Source organism: Ostrea edulis, chromosome 4 (genome assembly GCF_947568905.1).
Source record: "Ostrea edulis chromosome 4, xbOstEdul1.1, whole genome shotgun sequence".
In the NCBI taxonomy this organism is placed as follows: Eukaryota; Metazoa; Mollusca; class Bivalvia; order Ostreida; family Ostreidae; genus Ostrea; species Ostrea edulis.
The window spans coordinates 20,041,236-20,064,409 of record NC_079167.1 but is presented as its reverse complement, the minus strand read 5'-3'; the positions used below and the strand labels follow the sequence as shown (position 1 = coordinate 20,064,409).

The 23,174-nt window shown below is 36.6% G+C and overlaps 1 protein-coding gene across 1 annotated transcript; it reads left to right on the top strand.

The window, feature by feature from the left end:
• The first annotated feature begins 6,023 nt into the window (after positions 1-6,023).
• On the top strand, positions 6,024-22,966 carry LOC125670571 (COP9 signalosome complex subunit 1-like). Its single transcript, XM_048905802.1, has 14 exons — positions 6,024-6,099; positions 6,597-6,686; positions 7,765-7,949; positions 8,079-8,240; positions 8,894-9,029; positions 12,055-12,132; positions 13,634-13,774; positions 13,974-14,068; positions 19,396-19,501; positions 19,591-19,671; positions 20,371-20,508; positions 20,677-20,763; positions 20,884-20,931; positions 22,388-22,966. The coding sequence occupies exons 1-14, from the start codon at positions 6,067-6,069 to the stop codon at positions 22,460-22,462; spliced, it is 1,455 nt and encodes a 484-aa protein (XP_048761759.1). The 5' UTR covers positions 6,024-6,066; the 3' UTR covers positions 22,463-22,966.
• Positions 22,967-23,174: the final 208 nt, after the last annotated feature.

Genomic DNA, 23,174 nt, shown 5'->3' with positions numbered 1-23,174 from the left:
AACCCGTGAAGCCCGCGAAATTGTACAACAAGCGAGTGGTGTATCTGCCGATGTTCCGAATCAATGTGGAGACTTACGTGGGGAACGAAGAGGATAATCGCGCGGTGGAAAACACGCGACAGTCGTTGAAGATGATGATCGACAAAGGCAGACAACAGGCCAAAACTACATCGCGGGTCAAGTCGGCCAGCATTAAAAGCTACAATTTCGTTACCCCGGGAAGAGAAAACGATTTCCCAATACTGGATACCACTACCTCGCGACCTCTGATTCATACTGACCGCACCTTTATATCCACCCCGCGGAGGGACCGTCATCCACACATGATATCGGACTATCAGACCACCATAGGTGGAAATCGCCGAAACAGTGAAGGTACAAGCGAAGACGCAGACAAAATGGATGTTCATTTCGAGGCACTGGATCTTAATTCTTCACAAGATGAATCTCTACTAGATCCAGTGGATATGGAGAATCGTTCCGAGGTTTCCCGTGTAGCATCCAGCGAGGCTACTACATTTACAACGGCGCGAAAAAGGTTGCCTCGGGCGTACGTCAGTCTTACTGACCCCTATCGCCACGCACGACCGACTACAAAACAACAGGATCAAATGAAAATCGGTTGGCCAAGTTACGATGACTTCCGGAGGATGAAACAAAAAATTAAAAACCATAACTTAAGTAAAAAGCAATCTTCAGGCAATAAAAACTCCACAACTGATGTCCAGAAGTGGGTAAACATTCATTATACGAAGACAAAGTCTTCGCCATGCTATACGCCACCACCAAGCTTTCCGAAGCTGGACCCCATTATTGTACCATCGCACACGTGCGTGGACTGTCCAATGTGTGAGCTCGTGTGCCAAACCGAGGCTGAATGCGGACCTACTACATGCCCGCCCAATAGTCCCACGCTTGAGACTACAAGCTCACCATTTATACCGTCAACGCACCACCACTGCTATTCAGACTCCAAAATACCGCCAAAAGATCACGTGACGTTCAGAAACTCTCAAATCAACCGGAATGAAATGTCGATTCCAAAAGTGACTGTGAAAATACTGGACACTAAACAACAGTTGGAGGAGGCCAAACTTTCCTATTCAAAGTTTCCTAACTGACGCCTCACATATTTCATTTTTTAAAACCTGTGATAGATCGATGCATCGACAATATGTAGATATATATATATATATATATATATATATATATATATATATATATACATGTAGCCTACAGATGTGATATAAATCTATTCAATTTGTATCTGTTAATATGTCTCTCTATATAAGTAGCAAGAGCAGGGATACAAGCTTCTCTCTCTCTCTCTCTCTCTCTCTCTCTCTCTCTCTCAGCTTGCATTAAGATGACTTGACCAATGCTTTTTGAGTGTGCAGATGCGTGCTTTTACTCGAACCGTACCAAGAACTATGCAAGTTGTTATATGTTATAATACATTGAAATACATGTACTAGATGTGTCACCATCGCTACTATGAAAGGTGAAGATAACGAACAGTGATGGAACTCATAACCTCTGTAAGAAATACAAAAAAGAGAGTAGGGCGAACACGGAGCCCTGGATATACCAGAGGTGCGATCAGGTGTCTAGAAGGAGTAAGCATCCCCTGTCGACCGGTCACACCCGCCGTGAGCCTTATATCTTGATCAGGTAAACAGTTATTCGTAGTTAAAATCAGTGTGCCAAGAACGGTCTAACAATCGGTATGAACTAGTCAGACAATATTTGACCCAATGACAGATTGTATACCGGCAAACTAGATTTTTACAACAACCATAGAACTTGCGAAATGCTGCCGCTGAAAACCCTGCACCATCAATTTGTTTGTCAGTAGCCTGCCTCGATTTAAAACCTGATCATACGCAGAACAAGCTCTTGCTCTCGCTACCTTTTCTTGGTCTACGTCTACTATCTGGCCTAGAGGTTATTAAAAAAATTGAGCTCGTTTTCTTCTATTCAAACTCAAAATATGTGCTCTAAATCGTGCTTATACTCAAAAGTGGTCACAAAACTTTTATAATCATTCTCAAACTCAAATGGAGTACATGCTCAAGATTTTTCGAGTATGTTTCGAAACTTGCTCAGAGTTGTACTCAAAACAATCATGGCTGAGTTTGAGTATGAGTACAGTAAAGGGTTTATAACCTCGAGGCCTGGATTTCCTAGTCTATATTTACTATCTGGCTAAACCGATTCTCCGGTATGTGAGAATAGCTTCTCTGTGTATGCGGGCAGTTAACGTGGTACCTTTAAAACCCCTATGATTATGTATATGTCGAAAAGCGATGTTTTTGTTTATACTTTCAACACTTGTCTACTTGGAAGATCTTTTCAATTAAATGTCAGAATTGCAATAGTCATACCTGTTTTACGTTCCCATTGTGAGTTAACAAAATATGTTTAAACTGCTTTGATTAAATCCCAGGTTTGCCTTAACTTTCTGTCTGCTGTGTGTCGCAAGCTAGCAAGTGTTAAAACGATACAGTGGTGGATCAAGAGTTGTGCATATCCACCCCCTCCAATGTAATAAAGGGAAGGTGAACATATCGCAGATAATACTGCGGAGAAGATACGTGAACATATCGCAGACTGTGGTGCAGAGAAGGTGAACATATCACAGATTACACTGCGGAGAAGGTGAACGTATCACAGAATACACTGCGGAGAAGGTGAACGTATCACAGAATACACTGCGGAGAAGGTGAACGTATCAGATTACACTGTGGAGAAGGTGAACATATCAGATTACACTGCAGAGAAGGTGAACATATCACAGATTACACTGTGGAGAAGGTGAACATATCACAGATTACACTGTGGAGAAGGTGAACATATCACAGATTACACTGTGGAGAAGGTGAACATATCAGATTACACTGTGGAGAAGGTGAACATATCAGATTACACTGTGGAGAAGGTGAACATATCACAGATTACACTGTGGAGAAGGTGAACATATCACATATTACACTGCCGAGAAGGTGAACATATCACAGATTACACTGCGGAGAAAGTGAACATATCAGATTACACTGCGGAGAAGGTGAACATATCAGATTACACTGCGGAGAAGGTGAACATATCACAGATTACACTGCGGAGAAGGTGAACATATCACAGATTACACTGTGGAGAAGGTGAACATATCACAGAATACACTGTGGAGAAGGTGAACATATCACAGATTACTCTGTGGAGAAGGTGAACGTATCACAGAATACACTGCGGAGAAGGTGAACATATCAGATTACACTGCGGAGAAGGTGAACATATCACAGATTACACTGTGGAGAAGGTGAACATATCACATATTACACTGTGGAGAAGGTGAACAATTCACAGATTACACTGTGGAGAAGGTGAACATATCAGATTACACTGTGGAGAAGGTGAACATATCAGATTACACTGCAGAGAAGGTGAACATATCACATATTACACTGCGGAGAAGGTGAACATATCACAGATTACACTGTGGAGAAGGTGAACATATCACAGAATACACTGTGGAGAAGGTAAACATATCACAGATTACACTGCGGAGAAGGTGAACGTACCGCAGATTACACTATGGAGAAGGTGAACATATCACAGAATACACTGCAGAGAAAGTGAACATATCAGATTACACTGTGGAGAAGATGAACATATCAGATTACACTGCGGAGAAGGTGAACATATCACAGATTACACTGCGGAGAAGGTGAACATATCAGATTACACTGCGGAGAAGGTGAACATATCACAGATTACACTGTGGAGAAGGTGAACATATCACATATTACACTGTGGAGAAGGTGAACAATTCACAGATTACACTGTGGAGAAGGTGAACATATCAGATTACACTGTGGAGAAGGTGAACATATCAGATTACACTGCAGAGAAGGTGAACATATCACATATTACACTGCGGAGAAGGTGAACATATCACAGATTACACTGTGGAGAAGGTGAACATATCACAGAATACACTGTGGAGAAGGTAAACATATCACAGATTACACTGCGGAGAAGGTGAACGTACCGCAGATTACACTATGGAGAAGGTGAACATATCACAGAATACACTGCAGAGAAAGTGAACATATCAGATTACACTGTGGAGAAGATGAACATATCAGATTACACTGCGGAGAAGGTGAACATATCACAGATTACACTGCGGAGAAGGTGAACATATCACAGATTACACTGTGGAGAAGGTGAACATATCACAGAATACACTGCGGAGAAGGTGAACGTACCGCAGATTACACTATGGAGAAGGTGAACATATCACAGAATACACTGCAGAGAAAGTGAACATATCAGATTACACTGTGGAGAAGGTGAACATATCAGATTACACTGCGGAGAAGGTGAACATATCACAGATTACACTGTGGAGAAGGTGAACATATCGCATATTACACTGTGGAGAAGGTGAACAATTCACAGATTACACTGTGGAGAAGGTGAACATATCAGATTACACTGTGGAGAAGGTGAACATATCAGATTACACTGCGGAGAAGGTGAACATATCACAGATTACACTGCGGAGAAGGTGAACATATCACAGATTACACTGTGGAGAAGGTGAACATATCACAGAATACACTGTGGAGAAGGTAAACATATCACAGATTACACTGCGGAGAAGGTGAACGTACCGCAGATTAGACTATGGAGAAGGTGAACATATCACAGAATACACTGCAGAGAAAGTGAACATATCAGATTACACTGTGGAGAAGATGAACATATCAGATTACACTGCGGAGAAGGTGAACATATCACAGATTACACTGCGGAGAAGGTGAACATATCACAGATTACACTGTGGAGAAGGTGAACATATCACAGAATACACTGTGGAGAAGGTGAACATATCACAGATTACACTGTGGAGAAGGTGAACGTACCGCAGATTACACTATGGAGAAGGTGAACATATCACATATTACACTGTGGAGAAGGTGAACATATCAGATTACACTGCGGAGAAGGTGAACGTACCGCAGATTACACTGCAGAGAAGGTGAACATATCGCAGACTATTTGTACCAAAAAATATAGACAGCTAGTCTGATACGTAGCATAGTTTTACAAAAGGACAAGTTTACTTAACAGTTCACTAAAATTGTCAAGAAAAGAAAGAAAAATGTACCTAAGAGAAATGTACTTTTACTTAAACTTTAAGGAGTGACATCCTTCTTTAACTACATTTTTTACCATTCATTGTCACGTGTATCTATCTATATTTTTGAAAAGTGGGATCACCCGACATATATATATTTGCATGTGAAAATAATGCAAAATGAACATTGAAATGAAAACTCGAGGGAGACGGGAGACAGGCTCTACACTTCCGATTCTGAGTTCCTGAATGAACAATTTTGAATGGAGTCAATGAAACAGAAGGCTGAAATAAACCGAGTATTTACGGAAATGTTAGTGACTACGGCTGGTATAAAAGGCGCGATTTTTTATTCGTCTATAAAGAAGACCTAGCATGCAGTTTATAAAATGTTTAAAGTTAACACATGAAAATATCTAGAATGATATTTTTTAAAAAGCACATTTAAACTTTTGCCACATACAGAATCATTCCAAGTTGATGACGAAGATAACTTGCGTCATGTACTGACAATGCTACTTTTAAAACAGTGAACTACAAAACTTAACACATCTTTAGAGGTAATTCTGAACTACAACTATTCTAAATTAATTTTTCAGATTGAATTTTTACAGTTGTGAAATATTCTAAAATAAAATTAGGTAACAGGAATTTTTTTCTAAAAATGCATAATTTGATTTATATAAATCATATGAAATATAGGGTAACATAGTATCTTCCAAGTACCAATACTTGGTTTATTATGTTCACACGATATATTCTAAAATCAATAATGTCATATTTATTCAATGTAAATTGCAAATAGATATAAGTTTATGAGATGCCCCCTTATCCAACTTTATTCCGGAACAGTTTTGCCCGTTAAATTTTATATTAGAATTTCTGCGCATGCTCTGTGAGCAAGTTAATTGGTTCCGGGAAAAATGCCGTTGCCGATTCAGCCAGGATTTTTACAGGTAAATTTTGTCTTTCTTGTTTTCCTTTGAATATGTCTGCAGAAAATACTATATCACTTAGACAGTGGCCGTACTGAGCAACCCAAAACGTTCTCAAAATCTGTCTCTTGCTTCCCCTGCATTGCAATTTAGTTAACTTTGCGTTGTGTATGACAAGCGGAAGATGGCGGAATTTTTGTATATATGTAAGACGTTTTTACAATAAAGCTGTTAAATTTTAAAGAAAGAAATATGAATGAAATTGTCGAATGTCATATGTTTGGCTATTTCTTTAAAGAAGTTCTTTCTTGTTTGGTAAGTTAAAGAAATAACCGATGACAACATTTTTCATCCGCATTTCCTCTGCTCTAATGTCATGTCCAGACCATGTACTATTTTTCACGACTAAATAATCTTACACAGTGTATCTCTAGTTTTCATGTTGATAAATCAGTACGAGTCTAATATGTGATGTAATTACATAATGGAGATTGGAGAGAGTTTTTCACAATTTACAGGTTGGCATAGAGCCGATGCAGGTTGATGCTCAACCAGAAGAAAATGACAATGTGGAGGAGGATCGATATGTGGTGGAGAATACAACACTGGTAACTGCAGATATTTAAACTAAGTAGTAATATGGAATGTGTAAATTTACTTAGTTGAAAAAGTGTGAACTTAAGTAAAATATGCAGTCTTCCCATAAACTTGAGTTATTGTTACTTACATGAGTTATCTAAATATCTATGTAGCAGATATATGTAACTTCAGGAAATGTGTGAAATAGTGACAGTACGAAACTTACAAAACTAAATGCATAATCCTTCACAACATATAAAGATATTTATTTTGAATCATTTAATCTCTAGAAGTAATTGGATAAAAGGGAGAGTTGGTGAGAAGAGCTTTAAATGAATTACAACATTTTGTTAAACAAATAGCATCTGTAGACTGTGAATTATGCATCCCAGAAAAAGTCCCAAAAGGCGATTTTTCAGACCCAACCATTTCAGAGTTCACAAATGTTTGGTGTTGGGATTTTTCTGAAGAAGAAAAATCCACCTATAATACAGATTTCTACTCTATGTAAAGGCAGTAATTTTACCAGTGATTGTCAGGAAATATGACATGCTACTGACAGGGGACATAAATTTTGTAAAGAATATATTACCAAAGTTTACAACATACTGAACATATTGAAAACTAAAATGTCACGTCATACCAGGCTGCTCTATTGAAAAGATAACTCTTGCAGCAAATGATAACTTGGGCTTATGCAAATCGTTAATATGTAACATCATACCACTTGAATTTCTCAAAATTTAAGCCAATTTGTGGTGCTAAGGCCAAAAAATATTTTATCATTACATGTCCCAAAAAGTAGTATCAGTAGGTAGGGATGGAGTTTGTATTGTCATGTCGAAATATTTCTTGATGGAATGAAATTTGAAAAGCAAAGCTATTTCATCACTGTGTGAAACTGCCATATGTGAATTTTCAGTTACATTAATAAACGTTTTTGTATTTCTGCTTTTCTTCCATCTTGGAATTTACACAGAGTACTTCACTCAATGAATGACATAGAAAAATAAGTTGAAAAGTTTGCTGAAATCCAATTTCAATATTTTACAACCCCTCAAAATATTATTCATAGTGTTATGTTATGGGTTTTTTTTTTAATACTAGGATTTAGAACAGTATGCAGCGCAGTACAGTGGTCTTGCCAAATTGAACCGACTGCTGTTTATTGCTGATCACTGTCCAATGCTGAGAGTGGAAGCTTTGAGGATGGCCCTTACCTACGTTATGAACACTTACAACACCAGTTTGTATCAGCAGATCCACCGCAAACTCCAAGAGGCTGTCACATCGTCAGTAGCTAATCATGTTTTCCTTTTTTTTTTCCCTCATGTTTTTGTGAATTGTTTGCCTATTTACTAGATATTGTATTATCTTTTCTTGATTTTCCCTTTCCTGACAACCTTTTATTCTTTCTGTAGGTCTTCCAGTCTTCCAGATGCTGTTGCGGGAGCCATTCACAATGTCCCCAGCTTAGATACACAATGGATAGAAACCACATCAAAGAAAGCGGCCCTTAAACTGGAGAAACTGGACACAGACCTCAAAAACTACAAAAGTAACTCCATAAAAGAGAGCATAAGGTCAGTTTAATTAATAAGTTTATGACCAGATGGGGTGTATTCTGTAAAAAGTAACTCCATAAAAGAGAGCATAAGGTCAGTTTAATTAATAAGTTTATGACCAGAGGGGGTGTATTCTGTAAAAACTACAGCCATATGGAATATCTGCTGATTTTACTAGGTTTGTTCGTGTAACTGTTTTAAAAGACTCTTGATTTCCTAAAGGATTGGATAAAGAGCTAGCACCACTTGTAACACTAGTGAAGCTGAATGTGTACAGCAGGTTTCAGATAGCACTACTTGTAAGACTAGGGAAGTTAAATGTGTACAGGAGGGGTCAGATAGCACTACTTGTAAGACTAGGGAAGTTAAATGTGTACAGCAGGGGTCAGATAGCACTACTTGTAAGACTAGGGAAGTTAAATGTGTACAGCAGGGGTCAGACAGCACTACTTGTAACACTAGGGAAGTTAAACGTGTACAGGAGGGGTCAGACAGCACCACTTGTAACACTAGGGAAGTTAAATGTGTACAGGAGGGGTCAGATAGGACCACTTGTAACACTAGTGAAGTTAAATGTGTACATCAGGGGTCAGATAGCACCACTTGTAAGACTAGAGAAGTTAAATGTGTACAGGAGGAGTCAGATATATTTACAAAACCTATTTTTACAGACGAGGACATGATGATTTGGGAGATCATTATTTGGATTATGGAGACCTCAGCAATGCATTGAAGTGCTACTCAAGGGCACGGGATTACTGCACAAGTCCTAAACATGTTGTCAACATGTGTCTGAATGTTATAAAGGTAAATACCCACAATATTAGGTATGGGATTATTGCACAAGTCTTAAACATGTGTCTGAATGTTGTAATAGTGCTCAGGGCTGTTCCAATTAAACATATACAAGGCTCAAAATTAGCGAGAAATACTCACAAAATGCGAGTACATTTGAAAAATAGCTTGTAAAAATAGTGGACACTCGAAAATCTTAGCGAGTGGTGATTTACAAATTATAATCATATCCATTGTATACGGTGATGCGCAATTTGCTTTTCTTAAACTTGCACTCAGAATCATACAAACGCTTACATGAACGACTAATTTTAACAACCGTTTCTATCCATATTTTTCTTTTATAATTTTTAAGAAACTCAAAAAGAGCCAAATAAATGCTTCAAAAGTTGGACAGTATGATGAAAAATATAGACATGTGACACAAGTCCTGTTCACATATGGCAATGATTAAATTTAATTTCAAGTATGATGCTTTTGTTATTTATTTATCTAAAAAAATCGGAGTCTATGTTTTTCCAAATCTTCCGGTTGCCATTTTTATCAGAATGAAAAGATTTAAAGTAGCATCGATTGTTATTAACAGATCATCGGCAAAGAACAACTATATATTCCATCACTCCAACATGTCCTACATGTATATACACTAATTTGTTGTATTGAAGTTGGGTTGTAGTGATGACACGAGAGTGCACTGCTGACCGTGTAGAGGATTATCATAAAAGTTCATGGCACCATGTATCCGGGATTCCCTTTGAAAAATCTATAGTGACAACCCTAATGCAATCTAATTAAAATCAGATCCTAGGATACGCTCACAATCACTACTTGCGCAGCGTATACGGTGCGGATTTAAGAAGTCTGATTTTAATTAGATTGACCCTGATGTGGTATGAAATTGGAAGGCTTTGGATCTAGACCTGCAGTAAATAGGTTGTGGATTAGAGATGTGATGGTCAAGAGACCTAAACATTGCACCATATGACTTGCGTTAGTGACTTGACCAAACAATGCCTGTTGACCCACTAGGCTCAGTATTAAATCATGGGGAAAATCATCGATTTTAAAAAAAAACATAGGAAAAAAGAACACTGCTTCATTAATTTTATTTTAGTTTGTAGATTTTCATTTTAGCCTGTGGATTTTATACCAACAGGCCTGTGGTAGAAGAAGTTGATTTGAACCCCAGATATGGGGTACCTGGGGACAGCAGTTTTTTAATGGGTGGTTCACACTGGTGGGATATTGATTCTATGGTGGGTGGCTTTTTCGTGAAAATTGTTTCTGTGGGTGGTTATTTTACTAAACCATATACAGTAATATGTTAGAAAATAATCAGAAGTGAAGCAAAACAAGTAAAGAATTGAAGGTTTAATGTTCGTTTCTTCTCCGGTCGAATGAATTTCAATCCAGATTTTGTTTCCGGAAAGATTCTAAAACTATTGTAACAGGAATTGCATCTGTGATTATCTCCCATTAATATACCTTGTATGGAAACATATTGTCAGTGGAGAATGACCCACTGGAGTTGGCATTGTGGCGGCCAAAAACCACCTCTCTTGAAATTTACCCAGACTACAATAAAATAAACACCACCTGTCAATCATGTTGGATACAATAGATCGGGTCCTGACTGATGGATTCGATCAAGTGCATCAACTTGGCACCCGAGCTCGGATGTGTTTATACTAGCAATTAACTGCAGGCGTATCCACCCCTGTCATCTACCGCAAAAATAAGGTCACAGTATTTTTAAAAAAAAAAAAATTTTCCTTTATGAGTCGATAACTACCTGAACTAAAGATTCAAACATTAGAAAGAAATTGGTCATAGTCAAATTGTATCTCGGAGAAAATGTCAAAAACTGTACACTGCACTGGTCATACAAATTAGCAGTGATTCAAGATTTATTGATTAGCTTCTGATGGTTGGAATTTAGGATCCAGAAAAATAAAAAGTTCCCATACTTTCGTGTCAATTGTTCTAGATGTAATTCCTTTTCAAACATAATTTACATAATGCTTGGATTGCCTCTGTCAGTCATGTGTTGTCCTCAAGAACATTTCTGAGGACCCGATAAACTAGAAGAAAAAAAGGCAAGAAATGTTGGTTAACGTCCTTAAACTAATTTTAGTCATATCAATAAAATTTATGATAATTCCAAACCAAATTAAGCTATTTACATTTTCATTCCTATTTCTAAATGATGGATTCAGTTGGCAGATTTTCAATATATTTTTTGTACTTCCCATGTATTTCGTTGTGTATAGCAATTAGCACCTGGGTAGACCCTGGCCACTCCAGGTAAAGAACATCAGTCTTGATTTGGTCACGCCCACTTTTCCAGGAACTGTACAATCATGAAATGGGTCTTCAAAGGGTAGAAATGGCAATGAAATAGGTGTAGGCAAACATTATTCCCACTCAAGATGTATTATGTTCTAATTGGGTGACACTAGGCGGGTTTACAAAAATTAGATCGAATTCATATCACATTGAATGGAGGAGTCATTCATTTGCTGATAGTATAATGCTTGTAGGGAAACAATGGGGTCTGATCTGTGTTAAAGCACTATGAATAAACATGCAAGTGAATGTCACGTGGATATACACGAATAAGTGAAATGAAGAAGTCATGAAATCATGCTATAAAGTCTTGCTGCTATTTGTATTAAACATGTCAAATGATATCATGATGAAAAAGTATTTTGTGCTGTATGGTGGGGAGAAAAAAAATCAGATTTGGGAATATTTTAAATTCTACTGTACAAGTCCTAGACATGTGTCTGGATGTTATAAAGGTACTAACCCAATAGGGGATGGGATTACTGCACAAATCCTAAACATGTGTCTGGATGTTATAAAGGTACTTACCCACAATATTGGGCATGGGATTACTGCACAAGTCCTAAACATGTGTCTGAATGTCATAAATACTCATAATATTATGGCTTCAGATGTGGATAATGCATAAATGTAACACAAACATATTTCCAAAATAGGCTATAAATTTCAAAATACTATAATCTTTCAACAGGTTAGTGTGTATCTACAAAACTGGTCACATGTTCAGAGCTATGTCAACAAAGCAGAGAGCACACCAGAAATGACTGAGGTTAGTATTTTGTGATTTAATGAAATGACTGAGGTTAGTATTTTGTGATTTAATGAAATGACTGAGGTTAGTATTTTGTGGATTTAGTGAAATAACTGAGGTTAGTATTTTCAGGATCATTAATTTATGCACAGCGGTTAAGTTGCATGCCAATTTCTTTTTCGGTTGATTGAGACTGAAATGCAGGTGCTAGTATTTCAATTTTTCACTGGTTCATTTAACCAGTGAAAAATTTCCTTATCCAGAAAAAATCTTTCTTTGTGAAAGCCATCAGACCTTAGCTGTATGATGCCTCAGGTCCAGTGCGTTTATTAATTCACTGGACTGGGATGTCTGACGTTAGGTTATCATTATTTGTATGGTGTTACATAAACACTTATTTTTATGATAAAATACCATAATAATTCAAATTTAGGAGATCAGAAAACTAAGTCAAGGTTTAATCCAGATTTTCGATGTTACTATCCATTTTATGTTAAAGAAAAAAAAATTGAGAATGCAGACATGAGCTGCTAAGGGAGTTGAGTGTGGTGCCAACCTTTCTCTGTCAAATTACGGTTATTTCCGAGCTAGTGTATAAATGACTGATCATTTAGTATTTGTATTGTTAAGACTTTGTTGATACTACATGTATAGAAGAATATACAAAAATGATTTTTAGGCCCCAGGAATGGGAGATTTGGGGGCATATTTTTTGGTCTGTCCATCTGTTAATCTGTTTTGTATGCCAACTTTAACCTTGTCTATAACTTTGGAATGGATGATGAAAGAGCCTTCATTTACATGTGTATTCTTTGTGAGAAGACCTTCCTTTCGGTATCAAATTCTTTTTACCTTATGACCTTCACCTTGCAGTTTGACCTACTTTTGAAAAACTTTAACAAAGGCCATAACTTTTGAGTGGTTAGTGATAAGGCTTTGATATTTCACATGTTTATCCATTTCGACAAAATCTTTCATTTACCATAATTACTTTGCTGCCATACAGGGCATCAGTGTTTCACAAACATATCTTGTTGCTAAACTTCTAATACAATCTTAAATGTATGTAGGCAATTTTTCCTATTAAGGGGTTCCGATAATTGAATGGATAGAGGGAAGTATTCATGTTTTGTCGAAAAGGGAAAGGTATCCTTTATTTGTAGAAAAAAATAACCTTGATAAATACCTGTTGTCCAGAATTTTCAGTTATTTTCTCTATATTTGTGTCAGTTTTCGGTCTAATAGAATAGTTTGCTCTTTTGTGTGTATTGATTACTCAGCACCAAATGTCCTATGTGACTCAAAAGACTTTCATTTACACTGAAAGATCAAAGATCTTTGTGTATTCATTTTCTGTACTGTCTACATAACCTATTCTGTATTATTGTCTGTTTCACATGTTAATTAGAAATCAAAGGTCATGTAGTAATTTCTTTTCAAAGGAATTTGCCAGGGAATTTTGTTTCACAAACCCATTTTGTTGTTTCTCTATTGGAAATATTTATCAATCCTTTTACAGCAACATAGTAAAGATGCAGGACAGACCGTGCTGACCAAATTAAAATGTGCTGCAGGGTTAGCAGATTTAGCTACAAAGAAGTACAAATCGGCCGCCAAATATTTCCTACAAGCCAACTTTGACTACTGTGACTTTCCAGAAGTAAGTGCGACAGAGTGATATTGAATTGGAACACATGGTGAATCATCTAAGCTTACTAATCCCAAGAGAGAACCATCTATCAAGCAATGGCATGGAACAAAAAAAATCTTTTTGCAACTCTCTCCTTTAAAAGCGTAAAATTTTGTAAATGATGAAGTGTAGATCTGTGTTGTACTGACGAGGCACGTTGTTGTTTTAGCTCTTGTCCCCTTGCAATGTTGCTACCTACGGTGCTTTGTGTGCTCTGGCATCATTTGACAGACAAGAATTGCAGAAAAATGTTATATCTAGCAGGTAGGTTTTTACTTCGTCATGTAAAACTGAATTCATTTGACAGACAAGAATTGCAGAAAAATCATAAATCTAGCCGGTAAATTTTTACTTTGTCATGTAAAACTGAATTCAGTTGTAAGCAGCTTAACGTGAGTGACTGGTATTGTAAATCGATAGCACATTTCTATTGTTGTAAGTTGTTAATTATCATTAGTGTTTAATTTTCATGGATTTGCCACAAATTTAAAACCTTGTATATAGTTTTTAACCTGAATCTTAGAGTTAACCACAATATAGGCTAACAGTTCTCATTGACCCCACAAAATTAACTGATTAAACCACTGAACATCACTTCATTGTGGAGTTATTATACCCCCCGCAACAAGTTGTGGGGGGGGTATACTGGAATCGGGTTGTCCGTCTGTCCGTCCGTCCGTCTGTAGACGCAATGGTTTCCGGACTCTAAAGCATTATCCTTTCCACCTACCGTCACCATATCATACATATGGACTACTCATGGGATGAAGATGTTCCCTATCGATTTTGGGGTCAAAAGGTCAAAGGTCAAGCGCACTGGACATCGAAGTAGCAATATGGTTTCCGGGCTCTAAAGCGTTATCCTTTCCACCTACAGTCACCATATCATACATATGGACTACCCATGGGATGAAGATGTTCCCTATTGATTTTGGGGTCAAAAGGTCAAAGGTCAAGCGCACTGGACATCGAAGTAGCAATATGGTTTCCGGGCTCTAAAGCGTTATCCTTTCCACCTACAGTCACCATATCATACATATGGACTACCCATGGGATGAAGATGTTACCTATTGATTTTGGGGTCAAAAGGTCAAAGGTCACGCGCACTGGACATCGAAGTAGCAATATGGTTCGGTTTGTCTTGCCATTTGTTTTTTACACTCAGAAAAGAGGTAGTTTATACCTATTACCAACACCCTTTGGGAGATTGGGGTAAGCGGGGGGTATTCTTAGTGAGCATTGCTCACAGTACCTCTTGTTTAAAGAATCACTGTCTAGTTTGATGGGTATGTGATAGGGCTGGATATTGTTTGGAAAATTTCAATAAGGTACATATCGCTGTAGAGAGAAACGATAGGCAATACGTACTGACGATGCAATATAATTACATTTACACTTAATTTAGAGGATTAAAATAACTCTTTTTTTTCCTGCTAATTTTTGAAAACTGAGGCCACGGTACCGTCGCCACAGTACACTTTTGAAAGATGATTTGTGTTGGTATGCAGTCACAGAGTAAATGACATCTAGATAATTCGTCCATATATTTTCAATTTATTTGTTAACCCTTTCATGAAATCTCGCTGTAAGATACGTTAATGACAACTCATAATAGATTAGGGCTATTCCAGAAATAATTACATGGGGGGGTCGGGAGGCACCTTTTGTATATACCAAGCACCCATAAAAAAAAAAAAAAAAAATTACCCCATGACCCATCAAATTAATAAACTCATTTTACAATGACCCATCTAATAAAAAAAAAAACTAACCAGACCCACCATAAAAATATTTTTAAAAATGAAAACGGTACAAATCTCGCAAGGTTTTCGGGACAAACATTCTAGTCAATGACGCGGTAATGCCTGTGCGACATTGTATCACAATAGTTCTGAAGAAACGATGTCACATCAACAATCAAAGGCATCTATGGCGGGAATATTGGAAAGATTGGGAGTCCAAATGATGCTATTATCATGAAATGGGTATGGATATGTTTTTCCACGAATCGTTCGTCTTCTAATGGAGCCCGCGCCCGGAGGCCTCTATATCACCATCACACCGACTGATAAATATAACGCATCGGTACCCTCATATAAATCAACTAAGGTTTGCCTATTTTTATTAGAAAACGGAATACCTATTGGTTTCAAAATATTCTCAAAATCGATGCACTGTAAACTGTAATAATCTACAGAACAGAGTTCGCCGCCATCACGTCCTACTAAACGCGCCTCTAATTTGAAGAGTGTCGTAATGGAAAGTTATGCGCTGCAAAGAGCGACAACTCGAATAGTTCTATGTTATTTCTGATTTCGAAAGCAGCATTTCGAAAGCACGTTTTCAATTTTCCCTCCGACGTTTTGTAACCAACACGACAAGAGCGACAATAAAAATATTCTGAAAACTCAACACCCACGTGGCACAAAATAAAACTATAGAAACTACCCACTACCCATAATAAATATTTTTTTAACAGTCCAACCACGGACCAATTAAAATATGAAATCAAAGTACTGAAGGTACTGAAACGAGGTGACGTTTGGCAGTGACTTCAGCTTGTCTTTGGACATGTCTTTGGACAAGAGGCATCATTTCTACATTTGCCATTGAAACTACATACAATTCAAAAGCTGCACCCTCTTCATGCCCAAAGAGCTTTCTCAAAAGAGCTTGTAAATTTGAAAAACCACTGACTGTCAACAAAACAGAGCAACCGTCTGCCTTCACATTTGCGTTTGCATCACGTGCATGTGGATCGAAAACATGGAACAGATTGCCTGAGCAGAATACAGCAACAGAACTGCCATTGCATATAAATATACCTCCATCTTTGGTATTTGCAAAGCATAAATTCAGTGCTGTAGCAAGAGAGAGGAAAGGGCCGTTATCTTTAAAAGTGGATTGTATTTCCCCTGCATAAACTGGTAAAGCAGACACATGAAGCAACTGATTTTGAATGCAAACATTTTTGGGCAAGTCCTCTGGGTTAAGATGTTCATGTGGACAGGCCTGTCTTGCATGCTTGTATAAAACATCACCTTTTTCAAGAACAAAATGAATATCATTCGCATCCCAATCTCCAAACAATTTTTGGTTAACTGCATTAAATGCAATGCACACAAGTGAATTTGCTACACATTGTTTACCTCTGCTATATTCTGAGAAAGTTTCTGACCCTTGATGAAAGTTGGCAGACACGCATTTCAAAATTATGGGATCTTTTCTTACATTGTGACTTTTTCTTGTTTTGACAGATTTTGGGCTCTCCCTTTGATGACTATCAAAATCATGATTTTTTTTTTTTTTTTGCTACCCTTCATATCTGATGACGACAACAACTGTCAACTCTTGAAATAACTCATTCAATTCTTGAGTCAAGGTTAAACCAGTCCAAGAAAATTTCCACTCTTGAAATATCAACTCTTGAAAACAAGTGTCAACTCTTGAGATAATTCATTCAACTCTTGAGATAAATCATATTTCGTGACAAAGAAATGTAAACTTGATTTCCAATATATTACTTCCAATGGAGTTCTTTTCTTGAATAACAAATATATTCACAAAAACATGTTCATTTATATTTCTTAATCAATGTTTACAGTTATCTGACTTGACCTTGAAAGAGCGCGGGAAATGGCGCTCGGCCCTTTCGATCGAAGATTACATGTTTACACCCAGATTTAGTATTAAAATCTCAAAAAATGCGTCCAAAAGAAATATTTTGGTAAAATTGTACGAAATTAACACATTGGGTTTCAGATAATTACCTTGAGTTAATGCGTTGGCAAGAATATATCAGTTCTCTCAGGCAAGACGTTTTCTCCTTGTTGATAAACAGGATAGCGTGGCGCGTATGGATACAGAGAAATAGTGCAGAGTTTAATATTAAAATTCTAATTACACACAATTTCTGATTGATAAATACAACAGATCACATACAAGGAAGACTTCTTCAATCTGACATAAAACAGAATTTATATATAACAGTTTAATAAAAATGGAACATAGTATCAATGTGAACTATTTTTTGATAGGCAATAAATCGGCTAATTAACATAATTTTCAGACATAAGAGGAGACAGCTGTTTACCCAGAATTCCTAGAGAAAAATAGACCATGTTTTTCCCGTCTATATGTGAAAATGCGAATGAATACAGAAGCAATGCAAATCGTTTCCTACAGTCCAATTCTGTTTTTCTAAGATCGTGGAATAAAATGTTGGCAAACGACAAATAATTTTGATCTTGTTTACAAACCTAAACACTAATTCGCGATTCCTTTTGATGTGTGGACTTTGTTTCATATCGAAGGGATAAAAATTCCGATTTCATAAATTCTTATTTAACTCGCTTATCGTAGAGGGTAAACATATGGATCCTATATCAATCTCAAAGTGAATTGTGACAGCTTTTACGTTGCATTAGCATATGTGACAACAAATTTCTTATATTAAAAATCAAAGTGATTTCGCAAATGGTAGTGATTAAAACAGGGCGCCATTGAAGCTGGGGTCTGACATACGAGGCTGACTTACGTCACCTCGAAAAATACGACCACCCACACAAAAAAATATCGTTTGCCGCCCGACCCCCTCATTTGATCATTTCTGGAACAGCCCTTAGAGGATACAGGGCTATAGGGCTGAAACGATTCAGGTACCTCACGGTTGGGTTCAATTTTCGATTCTTAGGCCACGATTCGATTATTTTCAATTCAATAGTTGTCAAAAATTCTAATAAACAATAAAAAAAAATACACAACTTTCATGTTTTTATTTCATTTTCCCCAGAAAATCATCGTTTTCAACAACGGAATATGGTCTTTATTATATCACATGCTATAAAATATCCAAGAGCATTGGTAATTTATTTCTGTGAAACAAATTTTACATACTGCCGCAGTTCCATTCTCTTTAAAACCATAATGCTTCCATACAGGAGACCTTAGGTTTGCCAGAGATTTTTTAATCACGATTCCCGAGTTAGCGTCCGCCATTTTTGTTGTAATAAATTGTAAGGTAAAAAACCAAATCCGTGTTTAATTCTTTATTTCCAGAAAAAATGTAAACATTAACCGAATCGAAATTTGAAGATGTTGAACCGAAAATTGAACCGAATGCCGTGAATCGCGGTTCAAGTGAACCGCGATTAATTGTTTCAGCCCTACAGGGCTAGCTGTATCAGTTACTGTATCGCTCAAAAATATCGATTTATATCGATGATATATTGATCCTGCCCTAGTATGTGAGATGATAAACTAAAATGGAAAACATGAGACCACAAAGCCGTTATGCATAAATTTCACGCTTTCCATTGTTAGTTAATCACCACATACCCATCATACTTGACAGTGATTCATCATATTTATATTTGAAATAAAAATGAAATACACAGTTGCATGTTGTGAGGAAATTAAGACATTGAAGCCTCAAAGGGTTATGACAGAGAACATGAAGAAAACAGTAGAAAATGTACATAAATATTTTGATGCTAGATGATTTAATAAATCCTTCTGACATAGAGGTGTGAAAGTAAATTGCATTATACAAAGAAACTATTAAATACTATCCATTTTCTTTTCTCTTGCAGCTCATTTAAATTATTCCTAGAATTAGAACCTCAGCTTCGAGACATAATTCACAAGTTTTATGAATCAAAGTATGCATCGTGTTTGAAACTCTTAGGAGAAATTAAGGTAAGGAATTTTCCGATTGAGATGATTTAAATGGCTGCTGTTTGATATAAACCCGGATTGTCTGTGATCTGTTGTTATTTTCCTTACAGGATAATCTTCTACTAGATATGTATTTAGCACCACATGTTAATGTCCTGTATACACAAATTAGGAATAGAGCTTTATGTCAGGTAAGAAAAAGTTAACATTTCCTTCTAATAAAAGCTGAAGAAGTGGGAGGGTGTGTGTGGATTCTGTTGATCAAGCAGAGCATGTAACAGGTCTATGTACATGTGTGTATGCTGTTACAGCATTAATTTCTATGTGGGTTAAATTTTGATGCGAGTTTAATTTAGATGTGGGTTTGATTTTGATGCTAGTTTAATTTAGATGTGGGTTTGATTTACATGTTGATGCGAGTTTGATTTTGATGTGGGTTTAATTTTGATGCGAGTTTAATTTAGATGTTGGTTTGATTTACATGTTGATGTGAGTTTGATTTTGATGTGGGATTTATTTTGATGCGGGTTTAATTTTCATGGTAAGGGCATTGCCATAATTTAGATCCCTCACAAACAAGGAGATAAATTACTTTGGTGAAGGGGTGTGATTGTACTGCGTTAATAAGGAATATTCTCTTCATGTTCTCTGGTGTAATCAATGGCAGAAAGTTAATTTGATCACAATTCCATGTCACAAACTTCTTTAGTCATAGAATCTCCATGTTTGGTGATTGTCTGGAAATGCATGTATCTGAAGCTTAATGGAGAAACGACCATGCATTTGATTAATAGGAATAGTTATTACTTTACAGTATTTATTTGATTAATATGAACGGTGGTTACTTTTCAGTATTTATTTAATTGTTGTGAACGGTCATTACTTTTCAGTATTTTAGTCCGTACTTATCAGCTGACATGAGGAAAATGGCTGAGGCTTTCAACACGACTGTCCCAGCTTTGGAGGATGAGATCATGCAGCTGATTCTGGATGGTCAAGTCAATGCACGAATTGATTCCCACAACAAGGTAAGGGCACCTGTCACATCTCATCATCATAAGACTGAAAATTGTGGGATAATCATTCTTTTCGTTACAGTTTATAACAGGTTTTTGCTCTTGTTTTTGTTGCAGTGATACTTTCTTTCAACCAAATCTTGGAATTTAATCTGTAATGTCTCTGCAATGTGGTTTCAGATTTTATATGCAAAGGACACGGATCAGAGAAGCTCCACTTTTGAGAAATCTTTTGCCATGGGAAAGGAGTATCAACGACGCACAAAGGTAAACATCTACCTGTAAAAAGGTGGTGAAATTCTTGTTAAAGTACGTGGAAAAATATGCAATATTTTGTGAGAATTTGATCTCTGTATAGAGTTGTCATGTCACCTTTACTTTCTCCAGGCTCTGATATTGAGGTCTGCCATGCTTCGGAATCAAATTCATGTCAAAGTAAGTGAAGCGCATCATGTCAACACAAAACATGTTTATCTCTCTATTTGAGGCCAGCCATTTTTTTGGTACTGTAATTTTGTTGGTTTTATACATATTAAAATTCTTTTTTTAGAAAATTAGGGTCAGTCAGCAGGGTTTGACACTAAGGCACGTCCGACCGAACGAGTCTACTAAATAATAGGTCTGGTCGGGTAAAATGTAAATTTACTAGTCCGACTGGTTGTGTTGAAAAAATAAACAATAAATTTTAGTTTAAAACCATAAGATATCTTCTTCTTAACTAAAAAAAATAACTTTAAAGAGTTGAACCGCGTGATGACGTAATCTCTATTTTAAGTTGTAATAAATAAGTCGCGGTCGGAAGTAATCTTTTATGACATCTACTCGATGTTAATGTGTGTAAAGTTATGTTTCGGATAAATAGATATAAATTGAATTCATTTTCATTTTAAAAAAATAATTTGCATTAGATATAAAAAGTGTTTAGGAAAGTAATAAATTATGTCATAAACAGCCATTTTTCGGTGTTGACATGTGTGCGGGAATGTCACCATCTATATTCAAATACGACTTCTTGTGATCTCATCCTCAATGAAAGATGTCCCAAAAGGAAAAAATGGCAAAGGTTGGGAAGAAACAAAGCAGGGCTTATGAAATAGAAATTTAAAAAAAACGGTTCAGGTCATCTTAATTATTCTATTTGGACTAAAGAATTTCTGTGCCATATAGAATTTAAAGATACGGAAAATATGTTTGAAAATAATAGCATCAAATTGAATGAGGAGACTAAAGATTTTTTTGAGACAATGAAATACGTTTTAGTTCAAACTTAATGTTTGTCATTTGAATCAAGTACTTGAATTTAAATATGGAGAAACTATCGTCAAGTAAAAATCATTTGAAGTAGCCCGACTGGTCTAGTGCTCAAAAAAGTAAATGTCAAACCCTGGTCAGTCTGAATGAAATTGAAAAATAAAACCCAGAAAATTATTAATGATCTGTTTCCTATTTAGATACAACTTTACATATTTAAAGACTATCATACGTGTAAATTTATACGCCCTCTGTGCAGGGAACTGCACTTTGATTAGTGCAATTGTTAGGTGATACACCCTACTGTGTCATAAAACCCAACACATTGCTTTGTGGATTTGTGAAACTTTTGACATCTTTTGTTTTTATTTTAAAAGTCAGTTTTTGTTGTTGGTTTTGTTGTTGTTTTTTTTTGCCAAAGTAAATGGGTGATCTCATTTCTACTTTATATCACAATTGCTGAATCTAATGTACTATTAAATAAGTTACGGAATTTTTTTTCTATGTTTGGAACTCGATACTTCTTCAAAGTTGTGCAACAGTAGTAACGATATCATATGTACAATAAGTCAATTACTTGGTATCTTGCTTTAGAATTGACAGCGTGGATGTGAAAGACAATTTACTTTCTGTTTTGCAGAGTCCACCTCGAGATGGGGGTCAGGGAGGGGAAATGTCCATAGCTCCAGGGACAGTGTCGTCCGCCAGGAACTGACCGTACAGTTGTCGGTGTTGATTTCTGTGATAAAGACTGAATCTGTGGTGGCTCGGTGGGCCAGAGTTGGACTTTAAAGCCTGCATGTAGTGCTTACTACGTCTTCGTTCTCATCAGGAGTTACTGGCGAGGCAGACATTGTTATTTCAGATCAATCAGTGCTTGTTCATTTCCCCTCAAAAGAACTCTCGTTTGGAATAGCTCCATTTTCTCTGTTTATTCGTTTAAAATTGTTTTTAGTTATGAAGAAAAACAAAAAACTATTTTGAATGATTGGAAATTGAATTCTTGTATAAGACTGTATGACGCTTTGAGGGACATTTATGATTGGTTCCAGTGATTGGGAAATGTAAACATTTCTAAAATCCTCAGCAGTGTATCCAAATGCAATGCGAAATATTAAGTGGTTGTGTAAGATCACAATAATTCCAGTTTATGCATTACACAGTATGAATTTTATTAAAGATTCAGTTTGCTTATGGTAAACTGTGATTAACAAGGAAACGTTTTTACGTTATTTACTAACAGTGTAGAGGAATGGAAATTTTCATGATCTTCCACTTGCTACATATTTGCAGATGTCCATCATTTCAGAATGTGATGCCCAAACATGCAGAATCCCCTCCCCTCTCCTTTTATGATGAGGGACTTGCAATTCTGTGTGTCAACTTTTCAAATGCTTCTATATAAAAACCACTGAGTCAATTTCAAC